General features: G+C 36.9%; 1 protein-coding gene and 1 long non-coding RNA gene across 6 annotated transcripts in view; one reads left to right on the top strand and one right to left on the bottom strand.

Annotated features, from left to right (window-relative positions):
- The window catches only part of PNPLA4 (patatin like phospholipase domain containing 4), a 19164-nt gene extending 15690 nt beyond the window's left edge, over positions 1-3474 (bottom strand). Inside the window, exons 1-3 of one of the 4 annotated variants that reach the window (XM_057389852.1) lie at positions 3241-3474; positions 1998-2310; positions 1147-1273 (exon numbers count right to left, since the gene is read on the bottom strand). In XM_057389852.1, coding sequence (XP_057245835.1) covers positions 1147-1273; positions 1998-2156 — 286 coding nt within the window. In that variant the 5' untranslated portion in view covers positions 2157-2310; positions 3241-3474. Of the gene's footprint in view, positions 1-1146; positions 1274-1997; positions 2311-2672; positions 2803-3240 lie in introns of those variants that run through there. The other 3 variants (XM_057389841.1, XM_057389863.1, XM_057389870.1) reach the window with 3 other exon arrangements.
- Positions 3163-24909, top strand: LOC130588890 (uncharacterized). Of its 2 annotated transcripts, none has more exons than XR_008967038.1 (3): positions 3163-3281; positions 23725-23801; positions 24220-24909. It is a non-coding gene; the product is annotated as an uncharacterized LOC130588890 (long non-coding RNA). The 2 variants fall into 2 exon arrangements; XR_008967037.1 differs by lacking the exon at positions 3163-3281 and adding an exon at positions 7694-7813.

Genomic DNA, 24909 nt, shown 5'->3' with positions numbered 1-24909 from the left:
AAAATGTTGCCATTTTTCATGATGGGCAAAATTCCAAATATAAAAGATTTCAACTGGCTAAGGGGCTAGAAATGATTCTGTTGTCTACAAGAGAAAAAAACAGAAGCATAAGAAAAGATATGTACAAGAAGAACACTGGGGCTGTTCAATTTCATTATTTCGCAGATAATGCAGAAGCATTCACAAATAAATATAAACCTAAGAGTTCYCTCTAAAAGATTACCAATCTCCGGGTGAAAAATAATCCTCTCTGGTGATTAAAAATGTACTGGGTGGTGGGGCATTTCTGTTTACTCAGCAGTAACTCATCCATTTTGTAATGCAAACCTTCAAGGGAATGCATGTAAGGGGACAAGGCTGTACAGAAGAATTATGGTATGGTACCACACAGCTTTTTCAAGACAGYACTGGCTTTCTGATTGTCATGTGCAAGAAATAGCACAACAGTTTCTCATATGGCTGTTTCCTGAGCAAAGTAATTACAAAAACATTGTAACATCCCAGTGTCTCAACCTGTCATAACTACCTMCCTGTCATCCCCCATGTCAACAAAAGCTGAAAATGCCCAAAGCAACTGAGCACGAACACCTTTACAAACAAAATCTAAATATACATAGAATGCAAATGACCAAGCACCCTGAAGCACAGGAGCTAAAATGTATGATGTGTCACAGCATATTTGAGGGTTAGTTACCAGGAAAGTATGACAAAACACACAAAATCACAGAAAGAACTGTTTAGCTCAGCAGCACTGCTAAAATAAAGGTCATAAGTGTAATGACTAATTTAGCTGAATCAAAAATCACCACTGACACAGAAATGTTTCGGTTTTCACATTTCTAACAGGAAGAAATAGTGCATAACAATTCATAGCCTTCAGTGAATATAAGAGTTAAATGAAGTTGAAGGAAAAAAATAAAATAGAAAGTACATAATCTAACCAGCCATTAAGAACCTTAAGAAATACAYGAGTTTTTGCAAACTGCAGCAATTGCATATAATCTCCATAAAATTAAAAAGAAACACATCACATGATACAAAACTTTCAAATTAAGATCTTAGATCATCTGGATCCTTAAGGCAAGATGTCAACTGAGGGCAGGGAAGGCTGACTTYTTGTGAAGAGGGTGTCAAAAGATTCAATACCTTCTAATGAATTTTGGCGTCCATCACATACTCCACTGGGTCCTTTTTCAACAGCTATTTTGGTTTCCTCTGCACTAGTAGCCATTTTTCTATCAATCACTGATTGTTTATCATTTACCTTGGACACCTGCAATCACAGAGCCAGATACGATTATTAAAAAGAGAAACAACAGTAAATMTAAAATGGCACTACTTAAAAATAAACAGATTAATAAAGTCAATCAAAATAGTTGTAAGAGCCATCTAGATGAATTTCCCAATTGCTTAGCCCCCACTAAACTAGTTCAAACMTCAATGTTCCACTACTTACACTTGCAGCAATTTTTCTTTTAAAGATAAATTCAACTAGATATTGAAAAACACTGCCATCTGGATATGCCAGTGTCTAAAACAGGCTTTAATTTTGTGTCTTTTCCAACTTTTTTTTATGTCTACAGATTTTTTATAACAAAACGTTTATCTTTTTATGCTCCCTTACCAGCTCATTTCCCCTCCACCCTCTATTGCACAACATTGCATCTGTAAGTAATTTTCCAGAATTCTCTGGAAACTGTCACTGTAACTAATCAGTCTGTCAGTTATCATGCACTACTATCTGAAATACAGTTTGAAGAAAATTGACATTTCTCCTCAGCTGAGAACTGTAAGACTCAAAATTTCACTCTGAAACACTGGAAGTCCAGCACTTATTGCTGCCTGCCCCTTTACCTTGATAAACTGAAGGTATCTGAAATTCATAAATAAGGCTGCAAAATCAAAAGCTTAGCTCTGTAGAGTCTAAAATAAATTATTTTATCACTGTATCTATCACTGTATCACTTATATCTATAAAGCATCACAAAAATACTTACCTCTAATTTAACTCTGTTATGTGGCTCTCTTACAGTGCAATAGTTYGGCATTCCAATCTGGCGCTGATGAGTTTTGGGAAACACGCAACTACACAGTTGGCCTTCTTTCAACTGCAGCAACAGTATCTGTGCACTGCAAAGCCTTTTGGCAGTCCACATTTTATTAAAAGTGATCTCTGGRTCCAGACGATGTGGTAACCAAACTTATATTCTCAGAAGCTGTTTTACCATGAAGTTACAAAGGAAGCATCAATAAATAGGTGAGCTACGACACCATAAAAGCACACGGCAGAAACTTTCTTTTAAGAATAACCTATTTAAAAGACATAAGGAAAAAAAAAGAGCGGTTGAAAGGTTGAAAGAGCGGTTGAAAGGTTAGTTGCACATCAAGGCCCTGATACTGTAACAAGGCCCTTCTCAACAAGGCCCTTCTCATACCCAGATCACTTAAAACACAGAGGCATTAACAGCTGATTCATTCGACAATGAAACTGTTTTGTTCAGTATCTCCCCTCTCTCTCCCTCTGGACAGTTCCCATCTGGTACACTGTTGTTCAGCACTGACCATAAAGTCAATTATTCATTTCAGAGAAGAAAGGACTAAAACGCTTCATAAGGCAGAACCCTAAGCGAACAAACTCTCCCTTAACAACGTGAATACACCCCTTCTTCTACCTCAGCTGAAAATTGTGGATGCAATGATCCAGCRACTTCAAACAACCTGCTCGCTAAAACGAAGTGCTGATGTCAAGATCCCAGCAGGAGACACTCCAGCATGCTGCTGGAACACAGCAAATCTTGTAATCGGCTATGCCACAAGGATAGCACAGGAGTTACTCACACAYCCGTGTAAGCCTGGTTTACACCTTGACCATAAAGAAGAACGCATGGAATTGTGCTGGAAAAGCAGGTTCCTGCCTGACCACCACCACAAACAACCCCAGCGTGACCGTGGGCCGGCGAGGTCTCAGCGGAACACTGCCAAATTTCAACTTAATCCTATCCAAATAAGTGAGTTACAAGTTTTCTGTTTCATCTCGTGAGCCAGGAGACCAGGCYTAGGGTGCAATTGGATTTTTCCTACCTCTTTTGCTTAGCAAACAACCAACACAAACAAGCAAAATAGAGACGAAATGGCGAGACAAGTTTTTTTAAAGGTAATAAATACAGAACGCGAAGTGACAGCCGCGGGGCACACAGTAACAAAGTGCAGTCACTGCGCCTTCTAAACCAGGACACTTACAGCAGGCGGACAATTCCTACGTGGGACACGGCCTTTCAGAGGTCAGTCACCTCAGCTCCGTCCCGATGTCCGCTGACTCCCCCCGCCGCAGGCTTCCCGTGGGGCTAACGCGGCCTACGCGAGGCTGGGGCGGCACCGTGCCGGCCTCAGCCCCATGTCCCCGGCAGCGGCGGATTGCCGGCGGGACGGGGAAGTCGCGGGAGGTGACGGGGAGGTCACGGTGGGGGTGGCGGTACCGGCCGGCCCTGCCCCGGCCCCCGCGCCTGCGTAATGCGGGCCCGGCGGTGGTGTGAGCGCGGGGAGGAGCGGCGGCCCCGGGCCCAAAGCCGCTGAGGCGGCATCGCCCCGCCTTCGCCTCCGGGCCGGCGGCGCTGGGCGTGTCGGCGGGACGGTCCGGGCCCCTCCGGCACGGCCCGGGCTCCTCCGGGGACTGTCGCTGCTGTCGTGTGGGCGGGTGTCCGTCCGCACCCCCAGCACCGCCCTTGTGCCGCGCCCCGCSTAAGAGAGGCCTGTTGCTGACAGGGTGGCCTCGGGGCAATAAAGATTAAATTCCAGCCCTGCTTTTTGTTGGTTTGGTTGGTTGGTTTTTGTTTGTTTGTTTGTTTTTTGTTGGTGGTTTTTTTTGGTTTTTTTTTTTTGGGTTTTTTTTGGTTTTTTTTTTTTTTGAGTGTTTGCGTTTCACTAAGGTGAGTCCAGTCACCGTCCTGTCAGGCAAAAGGAAGAGCAAACGGCAGCCAGATTAAAGATGCAGGAGGGAGGGCAAACGTGTCTGTAGGACAGACCTATGGATGTGTGAATCTGGAATCTGACTGGGGTTAAAATTGAACTTATGAAAAAAACAAAAACTGTGTTAGATATCACACGGATTAATCTTCTTCACCCGTGGCATCTTTSCTTTTTTCTACTATTTGATAGATGCTGGGGTGGATTTGGGACAGGMGGTGCAGCTGTGTTGGTGGAACCTTGGCACCCTCTGTTGTCTACAGGGTCTATTCAGAGTTTAGCCATCCTTTCAACTGCTAAAGAGCAATAGTTACAAAACAGAGCCCTGGGACTGTCTTACAGCAATGACACCATCTTGTGGAGTTACTGCCTGCTCATTTCATCACCCTGCACTCCGTCCTGGTGTTTACAGGATGGRCTTTTAGATGAGAATGCTAGATGAGACCTAGTGGTGAAAAAAAAAAAAAAAAGTCTTGGCTTAATTATAGCCAGAGTTCTAATTTTTAGTTGTCAGTACTATCATTAAGACTAACCTGCATCTAAATTAATACTTGGTTGACATCTGTGGCAAGTCAAAAATGTCAGGAGCACCTTTCTTACTCTTTTACATGTGGACTCTTACCCTCTTGTTCCTTCTGTTCTGTATCTGATCTATTAATGAATTGGAAAATCAGTGATGTAGGTGAAGCTTTCTGAGTTGGTGAGAATTAAACCTGTAATCTGGGATAGTAACAAGTGTAAACACAGCAAGTCATTGCCAAGAATAGCAAATGACATGGTGTCTCAAATGTAGCAGCTCTCACGGAATCCCTGGGGTTGCAAGGAACCTCTGGASATCATACTGTCCAACCCCCTTGCCAAGGCAGATTTGCCTGAAACAAGTGACACAGGATTGCATCCTGGTGAGTTTTTAATATCTTGAGAGAGGGAGACTCCAGAACCATCCTGGGCAGCCTGTTCCTGTGCTCTGCCACTCTCGGTGGAAAGAAGTTCTTTCTCAAGTTTAGGTGGAACTTCCTGTATTTTAGTTTATGTCCATAAAAGAGAAACACTCATGTCTCCTTTGGCCTTAAGACTTCTTAAGGTCATTGAGGTGCTGGAGCATGTCCAGAGAAGGGCAGGGAAACTGGTAAGGGATGTGGAGTGCATGCCCTATGAGGCTGAGAGTTGAGGTTGTTTAGCCTGGAGAAAAGGGTGACACTCAGTGCCATAGTCTAGTTGACATTGTGGTGTTCAGTCACAGGTTGGACTCAATGATTTTGGAGGCCTTTTCCAGCCTGGCTGATTCTGTGATTCTTTGGCTTCTCAACTCAGTCCATTCTCTTTCCCACAGCTAGACATAGTCAGACTCTTATCCTTCAAGTATCAAAGCTTATTTCATCTGCTGCATGTTCCTGTTAAGATAAATTTATCCATATTCAACCTTTTTGATAATATGATACAYGTCTTTCATTCTTTGCTCCTTTAGTATTTCTTTGTAATACTCTGACATATTTTTAAGAATAAAGTGCACTAAAGAAAGCTTACATGAGTTACAAAAATGTTTAAATGGATTTACAACATGTTGTTTGTCAGAAYAGGTATTTTGGAGCACCCTTACTGTAAAGGAACACAGCATTTAAAAGTGTATGTGAAATCATTTCCCAAAACAGCTCCAGGAGCAAAAGGAGCTTTTGGTAACAGCCCTTGAGCTTTGTTATAAATTGGTCAGCACAATTAAGTTGGTTAGTGAAGTGACTACTCGACCATGTCTCTGTCAGTAACACTGAATTCTTACTTCAGAAACTTGAGGCCCACGTTGAAAATGAGGAGACATAGAAAGAAAATCATTGAGGGTGAAATTTTACTTGAAATTCCTCTTTTATATACTGACTAAGATGTTATGTGTCAGATTCAGACTGTATATGAAAAATGTCTCCTTTAAATAATAAATTTTAAAGAGGAGGATTCAAGATTCTAGTTATGGATAGATGTCATTTAAGGATTTAATGCAGTTTTTTGCAACATTAATTCAAATTGGCCTATATCCAAATGCTGAGCAATGGATTGAAATATTCAAGAAAATGTAATGATTTATGACATTATATTAAGATTTATGGCAGAAATGTGTAATGCATTTGGCATTGCAAGGAAAAGGATAAACTTCTTCTATAAGATAAACATGTGCAACTGATACTCAAAGCTATGGGTTTGACTGGTGTCTGCTGAAAACGAATTCATTTACTTATTTCCACTGTCACAGTCATCTCAGTGCTAAGTGAGGCTGTCTAGCAGTCCATGCAAGTGTCTGTGCCTGAGAATACCACATCCATTGCCAAAGGTACACAACCATGGCTCAGAATTCTGAGGAAAATGCTAAGTTGCAGGTGGGGGGGGGAAAGAAAGTCTGAGGAGGAGGTTCATGTGAGATGAGAAAGCTGAAATTATGGATGGTGTAAGACAAGGGAAAGCTCCGACATGGGGAAGTATAAAATCATCAAGCAAAAACAGGGTGTCAGAGGGAGGTACTGTGTGACTGTGTGTACTCCAGGGAGCTGTAGGAGCTGTTCTTTCTCCTTCCTGACTTTTGTCTGCCTGGCTAGCAGAGACTGCTTATGTTTTATAGAAGGTGGTGAGCACATTAATTCCTAACATAGTAGTGATCATTTGGGTATGATAACCAATAATTTTTATACATCTAAGCAGGGCATATCCTGATCTCACAATCACTTTGTGCTTGGCTAAGATATCTGAACAGAGACCCAAAGAGGAATGATTACAGGACACAAAATTTGACAGATAAAGCAAATATGGTAATTGTACCCAAAAAAAGTGAACTCAAAAGAAAAAAGGTGCTTCCAGATGAAAAACAGATGGCTTTGGAGGGAGACTGGTGACCTGGCCAAGAAGTCAAGCAGAAACTCAAAAATTCTGTCTAAAAAACAAGCAAACAAAGGAAACCACAAAACAAAACAAAGGTTCAGAATTGCCAAGGGTTTCATTTGGGGAAAATAACAATGAAAAGTCTCCAGGGAATCATAAAACTATATATTAGTTATATATATATAAATCACATATATATAAATTGTATATATATAAATATAAATAATTATAAAACAAATGTAAAGCAGATTTTTGTCGTATGTTAAAAATTGTCTTTAGGAATTTCCTAGTAATCTTATGACCTATTGAACACAACATGGGAATATTTAATGAAATTGGGAACAATCACCGCAAGGGTAGTGGGTTTGCATTTTTGTTGGGTTTTTTTCTCATCTGTTTTTGCTGATTTTATTATAGCTGAAGCCGTGGATCTAATTGTCAATGAATATTTTCTCAGGCAATCTAGAATTGCTCTTGGTTCTTTAATTACCCCCAAATTTTTATTTTGCATCCCAATAATGTATGTTACTTCATATGAAGAGTTATCTTCCGTAAATGTCCATGTAGTTCAATAAAGGCCCAACAATTTTTTTTTTCTCCTTGTTTCTTCTTATATAACTAGACAGTTTGATATTTTCCCTCTCAGTGTTTGACATCTTGGGTGAGATTTGTCAGAGGAATGCAGGCGTGGGATACAGTCTAGACATGAGTATTTGACTTAGTCATTCTAAGCTGCTTCATTGGTCAGTGAAGAGAAATAGGCACTTTTGGAAAGGAATTAATTTCAACATCAAGTACACTTTTGAAATATGTTAGATGCATCATTTTCTAAAAATGCTTATTTTTCTTTATTGACATTGAGGAAAGTTTGGGAGGACCACCTCAGAGGTAAATGATTGAAGTTTTGCAAAAGGAGCCTCTGTCCTGGCAACGGTGTAGACTCACTTGGCTGCCAAATGCTGAGTCTGCCATCGCTTGGAATTCTGAGGTGAGATGAATTACTGTCTGGAAGCCMGAGAGCAAAACCTGAAACCATCCATTTAATAGAAAACTCGGTCAGAAAATGGACACTATAGAAGGGAAATGGCTCAGTGCTTTTAAATCACTCAATCAGCTCACAATTTGTTTCATTTCATTTCCTAACACATCATTTAAAGTGTCTACTTTTGCATTTCATCTTTTTCCTCTTGTCACAGCCTTTGTGGATGCCTGTGTTCAGGTTCACAACTGCCGTGCCCATGAAGAGGTTGCCCAAAAAATGGGGGTGCTCCATCCCTGGGAGCATTCAAGGACAGTTTGGATGGGGCTCTGAGCAAGCTGGTCTAGTGGAAGCTGTTCCTGCCTAGGGCAGAGGGGTTGGAACTAGATGGTCTTGAAGGTCTCTTGCAACCCAAACCATTCTATGATTCTGTGATTTTGTTCCTCTGAAAATCCTTTTGGAGATGTTGGTTTCTTGTTTCTTCTGTTAAATACAAGCTACTGAGGTTCAGCGCAGGAATGAGAACACTGATGTAAACAGTGGAAGGACTTAATCATCAATGTTGATGTGTAGGCTACCATTTCTTTCCAAGTTCCAGTCTGATATGCAAGCAGTTAAGGTTTTTTTTTTTCATCTTTCACAGTCCCTAATAATTCAGCTTCAGGATATTGATAAGTTGCTGCATTTTTGCCTGATTCCCTATGATTTTTTTTCTCCCCACAGTCTTGTACTAACTTTATAAAAATAATTTTTATGTGGCTTGGTAMAGATTTCAAAATCTTTATGCTATTGATGACTTCCCTGTATTGCATTATGCGTTGTATATTCAGTTACCAGGAGTTGATATTTTTCGTCTAGTTTTTTTAATCTTCTTGCCATCTCTTCTCCTTTGAGCTTTTATCTCACCTTTCCATTGTTTTATCTTACCTTCTTTATATTTAGATGTTAAAACTATTAAAAGTGTGTACAGTGGCAATTATTATAATTGTGCTTACATCATATCTTTATCTAAGTATTTCCCATACATCCACTACATTTAGTATGAGATGTTTCTAAAAATAATGCTGTTTGTAACAACATTTGTCTTTCAGTGACTCACTAAGCAAATCATCACTCAGTTCATTTTTTGTAATATGCCTTCTATCAATTTATTAGTCTTTGTTAAGCTTTTGTCCACATATGAACAGTAAAGAAAATTAATCTAAATAMACTAATGGTGTGAATATGAAGTGAATTAGTTAGGCCTCATTAATTCTTTGAAGCTACTGATTCAAAATCAAAAAGGTCATGGCTGAGTTTGTAGATGTAAAAAATGTTTGGATATTAAAATAGAGCTCTCAAGGCAGATTRAAGCATTTTCATCTTTGTTTTCTATTTCTATGCATAAAAAAGTAAAAAGAACAGATAAGGCTTTGATTCATATGCTTAGACAGAAATTTGATCTTTGAAAAAATTAAAAAAAAAAGTAATTGAGGTAAAAGACAGACTCCTTAGTAAGGACATAAATGAATGCTTTGCTTTTTAGGGTGAGATTTTGGGGCTTCCTATGACCTATATTATSTCCTGCATGGGAATAGCTTCCCTTCATGTTTGGATTTCCATTTGGCAGTATGTGATGAGTCCACGCAGCCTCGCAGGGCTCACAAATAGTTTTTAGCAACTGATGGCACTTGTCCACTCTTTCACCATGTAACACACCTCAAGAGCACATAATCTCTTTCTGCTACCTGCAGATACTATTAATTACACTGTCATTGACATTTAACTGAAATGTCTCCTTTTCTGTTAGAGACAGCATGAGACTGCAAGAGGAAAGCTGTTTGTTGATTTACTATGTCAAAATACTTTTTATCTAAAAATAACACATTCACAGGAAATTTTGGCAAGTTCAGCGCAAGACAAGAGAAAAATTACTGAGCARGGTAATAGAAAAGGGCTTTGAGCAACTGAATAAGAGTTTATATAGACAGAARGGAAGAGAAGATAAAATTATCTCATTTCCAATTAATACTTTTATCTGTTTTGGCATRTATGGTATTGGATAATTTTTTTAAATATCAGAATTGTCTGTTCTGAATTCTGCTGTGCTCCTTCAGCTCTATATTTCACTTCATAATTTATGCTTTTATATTTTAAYTTTACTAGCTAATATCATCTCTATCACCATAAAATGAGTAAAGGACTTTATTGTATAGATAATTGTCAGTATCATTAAAAGATATTGAACAACATTTGCATAAGACAAAAACTTGTTAACTGAAGCTTTTTTTACATTACTGTAGTACATAAAGATCAGATTTGATTTGTACTCTATGGTAGAGTGAAGCCATAAATATGATGAGTTTGCATGACCTTTCCTTTCTTAGGAATCTCACACCAGTCTCACAGAATGATTGCACTTTTAATGTAATTATCTGGTTGAATTACTTGAAGTAATTGACATGGTTGATGTTCTAGTAATAGACACGTGCATAAATACAATAAAGTTATGCAAAAAAAAGTAGTTTCAGAAAGGGGCAAAGAAGATTTGACATTTCAGTCCTTCAAAGCAGCCTGCCTGAAGTTCATGTGCTGGATGATTTGTCTATGCCCTACACTTCCCAACCGTGACTCCAAGACAATAACCATTACCAGACTCAAAGCAATTTAGTGTGCTACTGAAGCCCGACAAATAAAAAAAATGTTAAATATCAACATTTTAGTAATGTTTAGTTTAAACTACTTTACATCTAAAAAAATCGAAAATTGAATCTGCCACTGAAATATCTTTGGTGTAGTAATATTTTGTGACAGATTTCACTGAATTTTCCTGAGAGGTAAAGGTGAACTAAGTGATTATTTTGGTAATTCTRTCTACCAGGGGATCAAGATTTTTAGGCAGGGATTTTGAGAAAATGTTATCCAGTTTTCTGCCTGGGTTAGTATATCCTGAAACAGGTGGGAAGCTTCCTGCTGGAAAATATAGGGATGATGAAGATACAACAGTTTTAATCAGAATTGTATGAAAAGGATAAAAGAACGTTCTGCTTCCATAAATTATGTTGCTTTGTTATTGTTTTATAAATATCTCTAGGATGTGAATTTTTGACATAAAAATTCATGTTTAGTCATATTATTTTTTATCTCCCTCATGTGAGTTTGATATGCAAATTCAGTTCAGTAGACATTTAAATAGCTTAGCTCCAACAGAAACTGTGGAAATATACCTATCCTGAAATAGCTAAGTGATGAAAAGATCATCTGAATTGAAATCTGTTCCAGATGGGGCAGATCTGGGTTTAGAATGAAGACTGTTATCTAAACACGAAGTCACTTGGTGGGAGTCCACTCTATACTACCAGAAAAGCCGTCCTGAAATTTTTTTTTAAGGAACTCGTCATTTGAATGATTTTACTCCTGTAGATAAAAAAGAATTGTCTGAAAAATTCTGGTTTCTTTGTATGTCRATGCTATCTGACTATAATTTCTTGCTGTGTATCCTCAGGAGCCTTTGCAATAGCTTGATAGACAATGCATAAGGAATATCACAGTGTTTTCCACTGTAGGGCGGGGACAGGGTCAACACTTCCTAAATCCAGGTTACATGTGGCAGCAAGCAGCAGGAGCTGCCATCGAATGACAAGTTTCTGACTCTGCTTGTTTGGAATCCTAAGCAGGAGCAATGAGCTCTGCCTGTGAGCTAGGACTTTTCACTTCTCAGCCCAGACGTTCTCATACAGGGCTTTTCACTTCTGTAAAGCTGAGGGAAGACCAGAGCACTTTGGGAWCAATAGAATAATTTCAGAGTGCAGGAATTCTTACAGGTGAAATCAAACTAAAAAATATTTCTCTCCTTAAGAGCACTCTTTAAAATGTAGAACTTTCAATGCAATTTACTCGTTTATATAATAGCTTTTAAATGTTTTAGATAGCTCCTGGTAAGTTTTGGCATCAAAGTATATGTATACCCTGACTGATGTTTTGATAGGAGTCAGACCATCTAAAAAGATTGTTTATTTACAATTTCATAGTTGTCTTCCTCTGTATGTCTGGCACATTCACTAGTTTGAGTGGCTTTCATTATGACAGTCCCATGTTCATATAATATGCATGCAACTAGAGGTTTCTGTAGTGAGAGTTGTCAGTGAAACACATTGTAAACACATGTAAATTAACCATGTGGCCATACAGGCTTTGCACTGTGAAAAGGTTAAGTTTTTTCAGCAAAAATCTGTGCCATTCTTGCAACTATCTGGGGAAAAACTTCTTTTTTTACATTWCCTTTTTTACTAAATGTAATCTTAGAACTTTTTTGGCATTTTTGCTACAAAAAGGTTTTGCTTATCGTCCTTTAGAGTATGATTCATTGCATTTTAAATTAAGATTACCAGATTGTATTTGGACAGTTTCTGGATATTTATGCTTTCCAATCTGGTGAATCCAGAAGTAATTAATTCTTGTCTTGTAATCTTGAATTGTACAAAATGAAGAAATTTGCATCTTTTTTTTTTGCTCAGTCTGTGAGTTACAAAAACCCTCAAATGAGATAACCCTCTATCATTTTATCCTGCTTCTGGAATAGTTCAAACGGTGTGATAATGTTCTTGGTATAAGTTTGATTGCAGGTTTGCGTATCTCCATTCTATTTTCCTTTTCTGTGYGATTAACCTCTGCCTGCCTAATTTCTAATGTGTAGAATGGAAAAACTTTTATGACATTGTAAATTTTAAATTTACAGAAAGAAAAACAGAACTGAGATTAAGTTGAAACATTTACTAAGCATCTAAAATAATGCTCCCTTAATATGAAGGTCATGTAAGAGCAGAAATAATGGCAGTTATTTAAATTTTTGATGTCAGAAGTTGATCTGGGTATGATAGAGTGTAAGACTGCAGTAGAAGGAAGGAAAGGTGGTTTACTTGAACCTGGGACCTCAGGACTGTATGATTGGATCTTCTGAAAGGATATAACTGTGTATAACCTTTACTAAAGTTTCAGTTTTCACTGCTTTTCTATTTTGAATAAAAAAATTATATAATTATAAATTAAGCCAAGGAAATGTTAACATGGAACTAGATTTCTAATTTTTAAGAAAATTAACAAACTCCAAAAGGCCAGTGCTCTTTTATCATACCAGATCAAGGATCATTCTTATGCCAGTTGCTATCTTTTMGCTGCTCACTCCTGATATTCTGTGTTTGTAAAGCTGGAGTGAAACATCTTCTTGAGTGTTTGATTAATTTTTAGCATTTTCAGTCAGAGAGAATGGATAGATGCCTGGAGTCTAATTTCACTCAGATGTGCTGCATTTTTTCTCTGCATTTTTTTTGCTGCTTTTTAAAGAAACATAAATAGTTAATCATCTTTCCTCATTCAGCTAATGAAATGAAACATTGTCTTGAGCTGTTTATAAGCAACAAATCAACACATATGACTTACCAGGATTAAACTTTTTCAGCTGTGCCCTGTTGCTTGTCAATATGTTGTATTTACTTTGTGGAGCTTCTATTTAATATACTTGCAGAGTTTAACATGGTGGGGAAACATGACACTTAACTAATTCAATCAAATATTACCTGCCAGCAACCATGAAATCTCCTTGCTTTCTCTTTTTATGACATTTTGCCTTAGTCAAGCTTCTAGTCTGTGAACAATTTCCACAAATCCTTCAAACTGCCTAGTTTTAACAGTGCACTTGGGATGAGCCAGCAGTCACTCTAATGATTCCACTGTAGCTGCTCCAGAGGGGCACCAGCCCCACACCTGAGTGTCAGAGATTCATGTTGTCTTCTCATCTTTCCGACTGTCTGCTCCATAATCCCTGTCTGAAACCTGTCAAAGAGGGATGAGCATCCATTATTTGTCAAAGTAGCTTCTGTAGGAATGGTAATAGTGGGGTTTTCTTTTTCCTTTATCTCCTGTTTTCTACATTATGAGTTGGTTTTGTTATTTTGGGTTTGGGTTTTTTGTTTTTTGGGTTTTTTTGTGTTTTGTTTTTCTTTTTTTTTTTCTCTGATTCAAACAATATTTTACATTTAGCAAGGGTTTTAGAAAGCATGAGTATGTCAGAGGAGATGCTTCCTCAAAGGGCTAAAGAAAATACTATGGAGAAACAGAGGATCTGTTACACCTGCAGGGGGCATTGCAATACAAAGAAAGGAGCAATGAAAGCTTCCAACCAACGTGTCCGATAACATTTATGACATTCGACTGTCAAGTTTGGACATCTTTTGTCTTCTCTTTCAAAAAGTGTCAAGTTGTTTTGAAGATATTAATGACCTTTTTTTCCTAGTGGTTTTGAAAGAAGTTTTAAATTACATTTGGAAGGATAATTTCCAGTGTTTTTGCTCTTACTGATGAAAAGCGTTGGGATAATGGTATTAAAATAGGACATAAAATGACAGTAATTTTTTCTCTAGTACTTAAAAAGAGTTTGCGTATGATCCATTAATAATCTTTAAACTTCTTCGCTAGTTTAATGAATCTAATTGGTCTGTAAACATTATGAATCTCTCTTTACATTTTTTTTATACCTGTAATTTTATTTATTAAAGAAAATGAGGCATGGCATCTAAGATGACCAGCAATTCTAATATAAAATCTTACCTATTGTGTTATGCGCATATACGAGAGTGATGTTGGAATTCTTGCTGTTCCTCGTAGAATTCCTTAAATATATCTTTCATGAAGTCTTGTCTGTAGTAGATTTTTAYAGTTTTATAATCTATGCTGAGTGCAAACAAGCTTCTTGCTATGTAACTTCTGCTTCACAAATGATAGATGGACACTTATAGACWTAAACACTGGGAATTGTGGAATCACTCCTAAGATAAAATATGTACATATATTTCTGAATACAGCAGAATATGATTTTAATCCTTTGTCAACAATACCTCAACCTTTGTTTCTTGTTACTAACCACTCATAAGGGAAAGACTAGCCAAACTCAAGTACAGTAGAACTGCTGTTTTGTAACTGCATGATTGACAGATGTTCTATACACTTTCTGCTTATTTAACTCCCTTTCATTCCTAAAGTGACATTTTTTGTGTTTCTTCCCTTCTCCCASTAGTAGTCATGTTCTAATGAATTACAAGGTTTAGTTGCAATGTGGTTTATKATAGCAAACTGTTAKTTTTTCAAAATAGAGTCATTCATCTTTGCAAATTTCTTTGGATTCCATTATACCCAGGGAAAATGGAAGACTGTTTTTTTGGTAAAATATTCATAGACTTGAGGCTTAGCTGAGAAGACATCATTTTATTTCTAGGACTTATCAGCAAAGTGCTTATGAGTCCTATTGATCTGTTGTCTGCTTCTTTGTAGTCTTAATGTAAAGATTTGACACCATGTTCCARATTTTCTGCATTTTCTGATAGATTCCTTCCATTGCAATAAGCATTGTGTTCTTGCAGCAGATCCTTATCTCTAGCTTTGTTAAAATTGAATTCAAGGCCATTAGCATCTACTTACTATATTCTTTCCTTCATTAGTGTTTCAGTACTTTTGTTGCACTTTCTGTCACGTTGTAAAAARGAAAACAGTGATCTGGTTTTTACCATTTTCTTCTCTCTTTGACATTATTCTAGAAAAAAAAAACAGCACTGGACTTGAATTACTCTTAGGCATGGTAAACTGCTCTAGTTTCATATAACCACCTCAAAAAGGAAAATACTATATCCAGCTAATAAGGTGACATTATCTATTTCAGATGTGCATTTAATTTGTACAAATTTCCTAAGTGACATGAGTTCCACATTTTTAAGCCAGTTGTGGACTTTTCTTACAGATTTCGTCCCCAGTTTGTTCAGGCAAGGCTGTATTCTATGTGTAAGTACTTTACTTGGTCATCTGCATTACATTAATAGCACTATAGAGTGAAAGCAGATGTATTTTTTTTTTTATTCCTAACAGAATGACTGGTAATTCTCATACTTGTAGATGCTGTGATAATCAAAAGTAGATTTCTATGATTATTTCTGAGGCATCGGTTCCAAAATGTGAAATATGAGGAAAGATCTTGATAGCATTCACCAAATGAAAGCTAATCAAATGGTGAACAATATGAAACAGCTTAATTCTTAATTAGTTAAAGATTTKCTTGCTTCATCATTTGTTATTGATGCAATAATGCTTGTGCTTGGGAGGGCACAGATACTGCAAAGTTCCTTAAGATGACAGAAAGAAGAGTCGTCACCTCTTGACACATATTTGTTATAGTTTCCCTTTTGGTCTCGGAAGTGTTAAAGGTCAGGACTCTGGCATTCAGACTGAATCCCAAGAATTCATACTTGAAATTTTGGCTTAAATACATTTTCCACATTCACCACAATTTTGAAACCTTTGCAAGGTTTATGTGAATAAGATGAGTTGTTCTTTCTGCACAGAGAAATTATAATATCCAAAACCATAGAATTTTATGGCCAAGAAGCCATAAAACTGACTGCACTTACATATCTGCTTATTTCCATTTTGTACAGTTTTTAAGCTACTATTTTCTCCTTCCATTACAAAAGGCTGAAAAGATATATCAAAAATGGGTACAATAAGAGTGAAGACAGAAAATTTGTATCTTGTTATCAACAGTGTTTAGTTGCAAACTAGTTCAAATTTATTTTGCCAGAAAAACAAGATGATTGGCTTGGGACAGTAAAAAAGTCATTCATTTGTTGCTGAAGGCAAAATGAATCTGAAAGCTCATCATGTCCTTGATTAGCTATAAAATATTTGATCACTTGATGTGGAGCCAGATATGTGCATTCCTTGCCCAGTCACAGGTGGTAAACACACAAAGGCAGCTGTGGATTTAATTTTCTAGTGACAAGTGGTCCTAGATATTGCTGTAGTATAACATGCATAGAATAACAATGTCAGACGGAAACTTTGGGAAAAGTTGGCTAAATTTATAAACCTGGAGTTAACCAGATTTAACTGGTTTTGTTTAAATAATTAAAATTCTTCCATCTTAATACTGCCAGGACTCTGGGATGGATTCTTTGGTACCATCACACAGAAAGATCTCATGTGCTCAAAAATTTTTTCTGTCTCAGATGAGACTTGTTCTGTCTTTTGTTCTGTCTCAGATGAGACTGAGTTTTTAATCTTATTGCCATTGTTTCAAACACCTTAGTTAATGATTTCCATACCATTGCTATTGCTGAAGGCCCAAGAATTTGCCACAGTGGATAAAATGGATTTTCGGTAGTGTTTGCTACTGACAGCACTTTGAAATAACGGCTCTGTATTGGTGGCATTGACAATCTGGTCAGATCATTAGTTCTGCCAGTTTTCCACATGCTATAGAAGGTAGCTTTCAKTCCCAAGGTAGGGACTTAGCAAATCCTGTTTCCTTTCTTCATCTTTTGTGAGATCTCAAGACAGACTTGATGCTGGAAAAGGCATTGTGCCTTCAGCCAGACTCAACACACTGAGTTTATTTCTTCCTTGTTGTACTGCATTATACTAGTGGTGGTGGTGGTGGTGGAAGCCAAAAGAATATCTCTATCCCCTATTTTTCCTAGGATAAAATAGCGTAGTAACTTGGCTGAAGAGAAAGAACATAAATAAAAAGAACATTTTATACCTGCAAACTTTCTGCTGAAGGATTTAATGTTGTTTTTGTAAGCTGTCAATAGAAGAGGTGTTCAGGATGTGATAAAGTCAGAGGACTGTGCATGTGGCTGAGCACTCGAACAGGCTGCCCAAAGAGGTTGTGGTGTCTCCCTCACTGCAGATATCCACTGCAGATATATTGGAAGGTGTATAAACTACAGCAACATTTCTTTTCTGAGATTATTTTCACAAAATAAAACATGCCATGCAGTTCCAGAGATCTGAAGTTCTTATGGACATTTAGGCCTTTACAGGCTTTGCTCTTGAACCAAGTGCAACTGCAAAATATTTGAAATATATTAAGGACTTAAAACTTCTGTATTCAAGTAATGCTGATTTTTCAATTGGTTGCCACATGACAAGAATGTTTTGTCATTTTACACTTGTGGACATATCCTTACTGCTAKTTCAGCTCAATATAAATAATGTTGATAAATAGAAGCTACATCTGTCAGCAGTTGTTTAACATGAATGATGTTGAGAGCCCCTCCACTCACCTGAAGTCTTTTTCCAAGGTGCTGCCTTAGATTCTCAAGGCARTATCGTGTGCAATAACTTTTGTCCTTGAGGAAGAAAGTCATCTGGCTGCTATCRCAGAACCCCACTGAGACTGAGGTGACTGTTCTCTCTCATCTGTGTTAGTTACCTGAAACACCCCAAACTGTCAGTTCCTATTGTCGAGACATAATTCCCCCGTTTCTTTTCCGAACAGGTTTTATGGTTGGGGTGCAGCCAAGGAAAATATCTGGGTGCTGAGGGTGGAAACAGGAAGTCTGGGCCCTCCATTGTGAGATCCCACAGCATCCAGTGAGGAAGCAGAGCTGGGAGTAGGATGGTGAACATGACCAGCCAGAGCTGTGCATCCATCCAGCAAGGATATGGTGACAAGGAGGGCTGGCTTCATCTCTTTAAATCAAGTTCTTCTCTGAATTTTGCAAATTAATCTTAAACTCTTGGTAATATCTTTAGATGCTTCAGATACACTTGCTAGATGAGCAAATGATAAAGCAAATCATTAAGGGGAGAATTACAAGTATGTGCTTTATGAGAAAGTTTTGGGTTTGGATGTTTATCTTTTCTTGCAAAGATAACGCCTGAGGTATTCTGTGATTCCTTCCAGAGCTTAWGCCTCCTCATATTACATGAATTAAAATATTTTATATACATGGTGGAAATTATGTTTTCTGCTTAAGAGATTGCTATTTCCATGATAAACAYCTGATTGATACCTTATTTGTCAAGAGGTGGCATTTCTAGGCAATAGTGGTTGGTTTGAGGCTTTGTTGACATCCTGATGTTGCTGAAGAGCTAATCCAGTTGTAATTTGTGAACGTGTAATACATGAGCCCTAGTTAAAGCAAAGTTGGTGCGCTCCAAGGGTGGAGGTTCACTGTGCAGGAACCCCCCAAATTCTCATGCCCTCGTGACCTCCAGCCACTCATGCACCACGGCTCTTCTTGGGAACTTTTCACAGGTTTAGCATCTGTACTCTTCAGGTTGGTAGATCTTTTTTCTCATGACCCAGCGACCTTTGGGTCTTCATGCGTTGTGAGTATCCATGGGAACTTGATAGGCTGTTATCCTCACACAACGCTTGGCTAGAAGGTTTTTCTGAGTACTCTTGGGCAGTACAATGTGTTCAGCACTGAAGATTGACTTACCTTTCAAAATAGAATTATGTGGCAGTGATAGAATTAATTTGATCATGTGTAATAAATTGATGACATAAGATGAATTTAAGGCAATGGATATCCTAGAAGTATGATGTTCTCTGAAGCAACATTAAATATCCCTGCTTATCTCCCAAGAAAAGATAAAAATTAGCTTTCACTTTGGAAGAAAGAAGACTCATCAGCATATTATCAAAAGATGAAAAGAAGAAAACAATTTGCTTCCTTTCCAGTTTTTCACCCATATTAGTGAATATTATGACATAGGGAATGAGCCATACTACACTTTCAATTAACTTTTGTGSAGAGATATAACTGTCTTGGGGATATTTAAGAGTTTTAAAGAAATAACAAAACATTTTTTACAAAAATTCTGAGAGAAATACCATTTCTCCTGTCTATAATGAAGCCATTTTAAGAGCTGCTTTTCACTACATGTTTATGCTATCTGCAAATTGTTGTAGATTTTGTTAATCATCTCCATTTCATTGCTTATTTTCACTCCTTCAGCATGAATTATAGACCATAATATCCATACAATGAAACTATGGTAAGGCAAAAATTACTTGTTTGGGGTTATTGACCATGATATGTAGATGTAGCTTTACTCTTACTTCCCTTCCACCTGTAGAAAAGGCTTTGAATATTAACAGTGCTGTTCCTTTACCTTGGTTGTTATGGAACATATAAATTTAAGCTGCCCTTKATGTCCCACGTGCTGTTGCACCCAATCTAATGCTATTACCAGCCGACTTGTTTTCACACATTCTCCTGCCTCAGCAGACAATGCTAGATTTATGTTTACAAGACAAAAGTTCTGCATGTTTGTTTAGGCATGAGAATTAAAGGTAGGATTGTATTCTTCACTGCTRCATCCTGCAATATTGCTACATCAGTTGCAAATGGCTGATCAGTGTTGAGAGTCAAACAAAACTAGTAAAATCTATAGCTACTGCTTACTAAATTAGTAGACTTTTTCACTGACAATTTCATAAATTATAAAATTAGAGTAAAGGTTAGTTCCTCTTGAAGTTGTTCAAAGTTCCCTTTCACTGCTTCTCACAGAAGATTTTGTGTGAGAAAGAGATCAAGAGGCTGTTTTTAAGTTAGACAATTCAATTAAGTTTCCAGTTCTCAAATGAGGTCCAGTCCCTTCAGAAATATAAAGGAGATTGAAAACATAGATGCTTGAAAATATTTTTCCAAAATATGCTGTCCTGATCATATACTCAGTTTCTCTGAGGAGCAAAAATTATTCAGGTATTATTCTCTGAGGAATCTGGTATGTCATGTGCAGTGAAAGTTTTCTAGCCCTTTTCATTTTAAGCAGGAAGATTGGTGTGAGCATGAAGACAAATGGAATGAAAGCTACAGTAGAGATCCAAAGCCTAGAGCCAGAGGGCATAAATCCACCAGCTCCAGTGCATTTTCGATGAATGACACCAATTCAGATTTTCTATTTTTATTTTTAGGCTCCACAGGGTGAAAGTGGTTGAAAAATTTCAGGTCCTGCATATTTTTTGTGGTTAACATTTAATTTTCTTCTAGGTTTTTCTTTAATATTGAACTTATTTTCCTCATTTAAGTAGGATTTTTTTTTCAATGTTGAGGAGAGTAAAGTTGCCTAAGAAGCTTTAAAACTTGGTTGTAATAAACATTTTATGTCTCTGTCAGCCATCCTAATATAATACTTGTTACTCTCAGATCGATCCAAATCAACTTTTTGTTATTGAAATAGTTTTTCTTGTTTGTCATTTAAATACTTTAAAAAAATAAGTGTTGTTGCTCTCACTTACTACTGAGGAATAATTCATCAAAAGGAGAAAAATATTCAGCAAAGAATAGTTAATCTCCTTTAATCTATAATCATACTCTCACTCTTGGTATGTTGAAAAGTGTTTAAATCAATAAAATACAAGTTGCTTAAGAAACTGTTTCAATTRTGTGTTAACAGTCAATGGCTGCCAAGTGGGAAAACTGTGAAAGTGATCAGGTGCTGTCTCAGGCCTAATAAAGCTTCAAAGGCTAACCACATTATTGAAGTGATGAGGTGTTTAGACTWTAAAGCCTCACTCACAGCCTTCGCCATCATTCTCTGTATTAAACTTCTAATGGACCTTTCTGTAAAAAAAGGACTGAAGAAGGCGGGTCTAAAAAAAGATTGAGAGAGAGAAGTAGGTACAGGAGAGATCAAAATATAAGTGGTTTGATCAGAATTATATAGATTACAAATTTACTTTTATATGAAATATGATGATTTATACCAAAGAAAAGAAGAAGAAAATTATAGGAACATTTGAAAAKAAAGCATTGTTTTGTAAGTTCTAAGGATGCAGCACATCAATCAGTTCATTAATGGCTGCTATTCTGGCAGCTCTTAACATAAAACAAGCTCATCAGAAGCTTTGCCAGATAACCCCTGGCTCTTCTCATAGATTTTTTAAAAACATATATAAATTATACTTCATATGCAACTCTGACAGTCAAACATAAACAGTAAAATCTATACCTACTGCTTGCTAAGTTGGTCGACTTTTTCACTGACAATGTGGTAAATTATAAAATTGCAGTAAACATTACTTCCATGTTGAAGTTGTTCAAAGTTCCCTTTAACTACTCACAGAAGATTTTGCATGAAAGGAAACKTCAAGATTTTAGAGAAATCAAGGGGCTGTTTCTAAGTTAGACAATTAAGAAATATTAGGTTTCCAGTTCTCAATTTTTTTTTCTCAGTTATCATTCCACACATAGTTGGGTTTAAGRGCAATTTACTGAGTAATCACTACTGTGTTAAAAGAGTGGGGATCACATACCTGAGATAATTTTAGAACACAGCTGCTTTATTATTAATCATAACAAAGGAAGCAAATTATTCAGGGTAGGCTAAAAACCCATCAGATTCAATTTAGCTTCACTCACTTTGAACCTTTTTAACTGTTGAAAAAGCAGAGTAAAATAGCCAATACTGGTCTGTGTGAYCAGTTCACATCTGAGGTGCAATTCTGCTTGCCATTTGGTGGGAGTCAATAAAGYTCTTTGCTGTCAGTATGGTTAAGAGACAGAGAGCCTGGAATAAAAATAAAAGGAGTCACTAAGACTATTCGAAAATTCATATGAGTGTTATGATTGAGTACCTGGACTAAAAGGCTCTTCTGAGAAGTGGTTCTGGCTCAGAGAGCATGGTGGTGGGTGAACAAGGGCCTGACCCTGAGAAGGGGTTCTGGCAAAGAGGGACATGGTGTGGGCCAGCATCTGCTTGCAGGTTCTGGGCTCAGAAAAAAAAAAAAAAAAAAAAAAAAAAAAAAAAAAAAAAAAAAAAAAAAAAAAAAGATGCATAAAGATGTAGAATATGCTATAGGCATGCTGATGCAAGAAAATCTGTCTCTTCAAAGTGCTTAGCCCACATTTTCTTTGACAACTTTGACCCACTTGGCTGCTTTCTCATGTGACCTCAGTAATCTTGCTGAAAAMCTGGTTTTATTGTAACATCTGACCATATCCTCCACTTCAGTTCTTCACAATGATTGTCTCTTATATTATCTTAGAATCAGGTTAGCCACTCACATTTCTTGACTGATCTGATAGCAGGAATAATCTCGCTCACACTCAAGAGAATCAGGTGTTAATTTCTATAGTATAAAATACAGGTCAAGAGCCATAAGAAGGAATTGGTCTATTTGGCCCTTCACTCATTTTCCACACTTTCCCATCAAGAGCTCATGCTCTGAACCAACTCCTATATTGTACAAAGAGTAACTGTGTCCTCCCTATTCTGAAGATGGGTCTGGATGCTTGAACCTGGACTTACAGTGGAGCCAGGAACCTTAAAGACTTCAAACACACAGTACTGTGTAACTCTCCAACTTCTAAACACCCTCCCTCCCACCCCCCGCAAATGATCTTCAAACACTATAAATAAAACTGGGTATRCTTAAGACACAACACATGGATATCTTACAGAAAGATGTCTCACTCCACTGGTTTCTTGATTGTCACTCTTCTGAACTTTGCTTCTTCTGAACCCTTTTGGCAGCACCAAACCACTGAACACCTCCCAGGAGTTCTGCACTGAGTACATTTTCTCTTTAATCCTGCCCTGAGCTGCACATATGGTAGCAGCACCCCACAGATCTCATACCAATCCTTTGCACAGATGGACATTTTCAGGCTTTGAATACTGTCATTCAGTATTTTGTACATAATTTGAGAAGAAAAAAAAAATTTTGCATGGAAAGATTAAATGTTGTTCTTCTCATCTCTGTTTGAAAACGGAGATATGAAAAATGGTATTATAATACATAAATACCTGAACTATGTCTAGTAATGATAAAAAATRGTACAAAATCCACTGGCCTAATTTCAGTTTCTGGTATGTATAATCAATACATATGAATATTTATGACTATGTCTATAGACAGGGTATGTCAGATATTTAATATAAACTTTACATTTAATAAAATCTGCTATGTATTATATACGTACGCTATAATTGTTTTCCACACCCATGCACAYACTATGTAATGCTTTAACAAGGTCAATAATGCTTTAAATATTCAAAGTCAAATTGGAATATAAAGAATAATTTGGAAAACTGATAATCATCAGCTCTTTTGTATATTTAAGTTTGACTTTCTAATAAGTGTTCTTCATTTCCTCTAGGATGACTACATATGGAACAAAATTGTATAGCTGCTGTTACGTAATAGTCCTTCTGCAAAATTCATCCTAGAGCTTAGGTAATTTCTTTCATAATTAGCAGAAATTTATATAAAATACCTGCATTGTTCAAATTTCCAATTTTATCTCAATTTTCAGCAGTAAAGTAACAAATGCTACCTTAGAGCAACAAATTTCAAGCTCTTACTAAATGAGATTTCTAAATGAAAGAATGAAAGCCACATTTTAAAAATTTTTACAAGTCTCAAATATGAAACTGATAACTTAAATTTTAAGTTAAAATAAGTCACTATGGAGACATAATCTCAAAAAGTGAACTTTGCTTCAAAAGGAAGTAGACAAGAGAAGATTGAGGAAGATTGCAGACTACCACTGTTGAAAAGAATGCAACAAATGTTATTTTTTGCATGTTAGTTAGCAACACTCTAATAATTTCTAAAATTTATTTCAAATARTCACCTCTGTTTTTCTTTCCAGGAAGAATGAACGCTTGATCCACATCATGCTGATATTAGCTGAATTATTTCTCACTTGAGTTCTGGTTTAACTTGTAGAAATAGCATGGTTTGTAATGAATCCAAACAAGAACTTTTGAAAGATCCAGCTTGCTAACTGCGCTAAACAGCTTTCAATCAATTCCTGACTAGTTCTTATAAATGTTATTTATGTTAAGTGTCATAGATGTACAGCATACATATGAAGGAAAATATTTAATCCATCCTTAATAAACTCTTCTGAGCTGTGTTCTGGCTCTCTGAGAAACTTGTCAAGTTACAGTTTTCCTCAGCCCAGCAGAGGAGTAAAGCCCAACAAAAGATGTTTAACACTGGTAGATCACTCAGAYAGGTTTAAAATGTTACAGTGCCAATCATTAATCAGCCAGTTCAAGCATGACATATTATTCTCTTCAATGTTAAATGTTGCTAGGAAGTTAACCAAGACTTATTAAATTATTTATTTTCACTTAGTCAGTTTAGGTCTTGCAGGTGTTGTTTCAAAATCCCTTGGGTGTGAGAGGAATTTAAACCTAATTGTGGCTTCTTTTGTTTGTTTATAGAGCTCACACTTTTCACTTCTGTGTCTTTACATTACCTGTGTAAGAAATCACTCTTCTGTGAAATTAAAATTGTAAAAATAACCAAGTTTAAAACAAATAGCAAAATTATT

This window comes from Malurus melanocephalus, unplaced genomic scaffold, assembly GCF_030028575.1.
Source record: "Malurus melanocephalus ecotype Western Australia unplaced genomic scaffold, MMel_1.1 scaffold_1, whole genome shotgun sequence".
Lineage (NCBI taxonomy): Eukaryota > Metazoa > Chordata > Aves > Passeriformes > Maluridae > Malurus > Malurus melanocephalus.
This window is presented reverse-complemented; position numbering and strand designations above follow the sequence as displayed.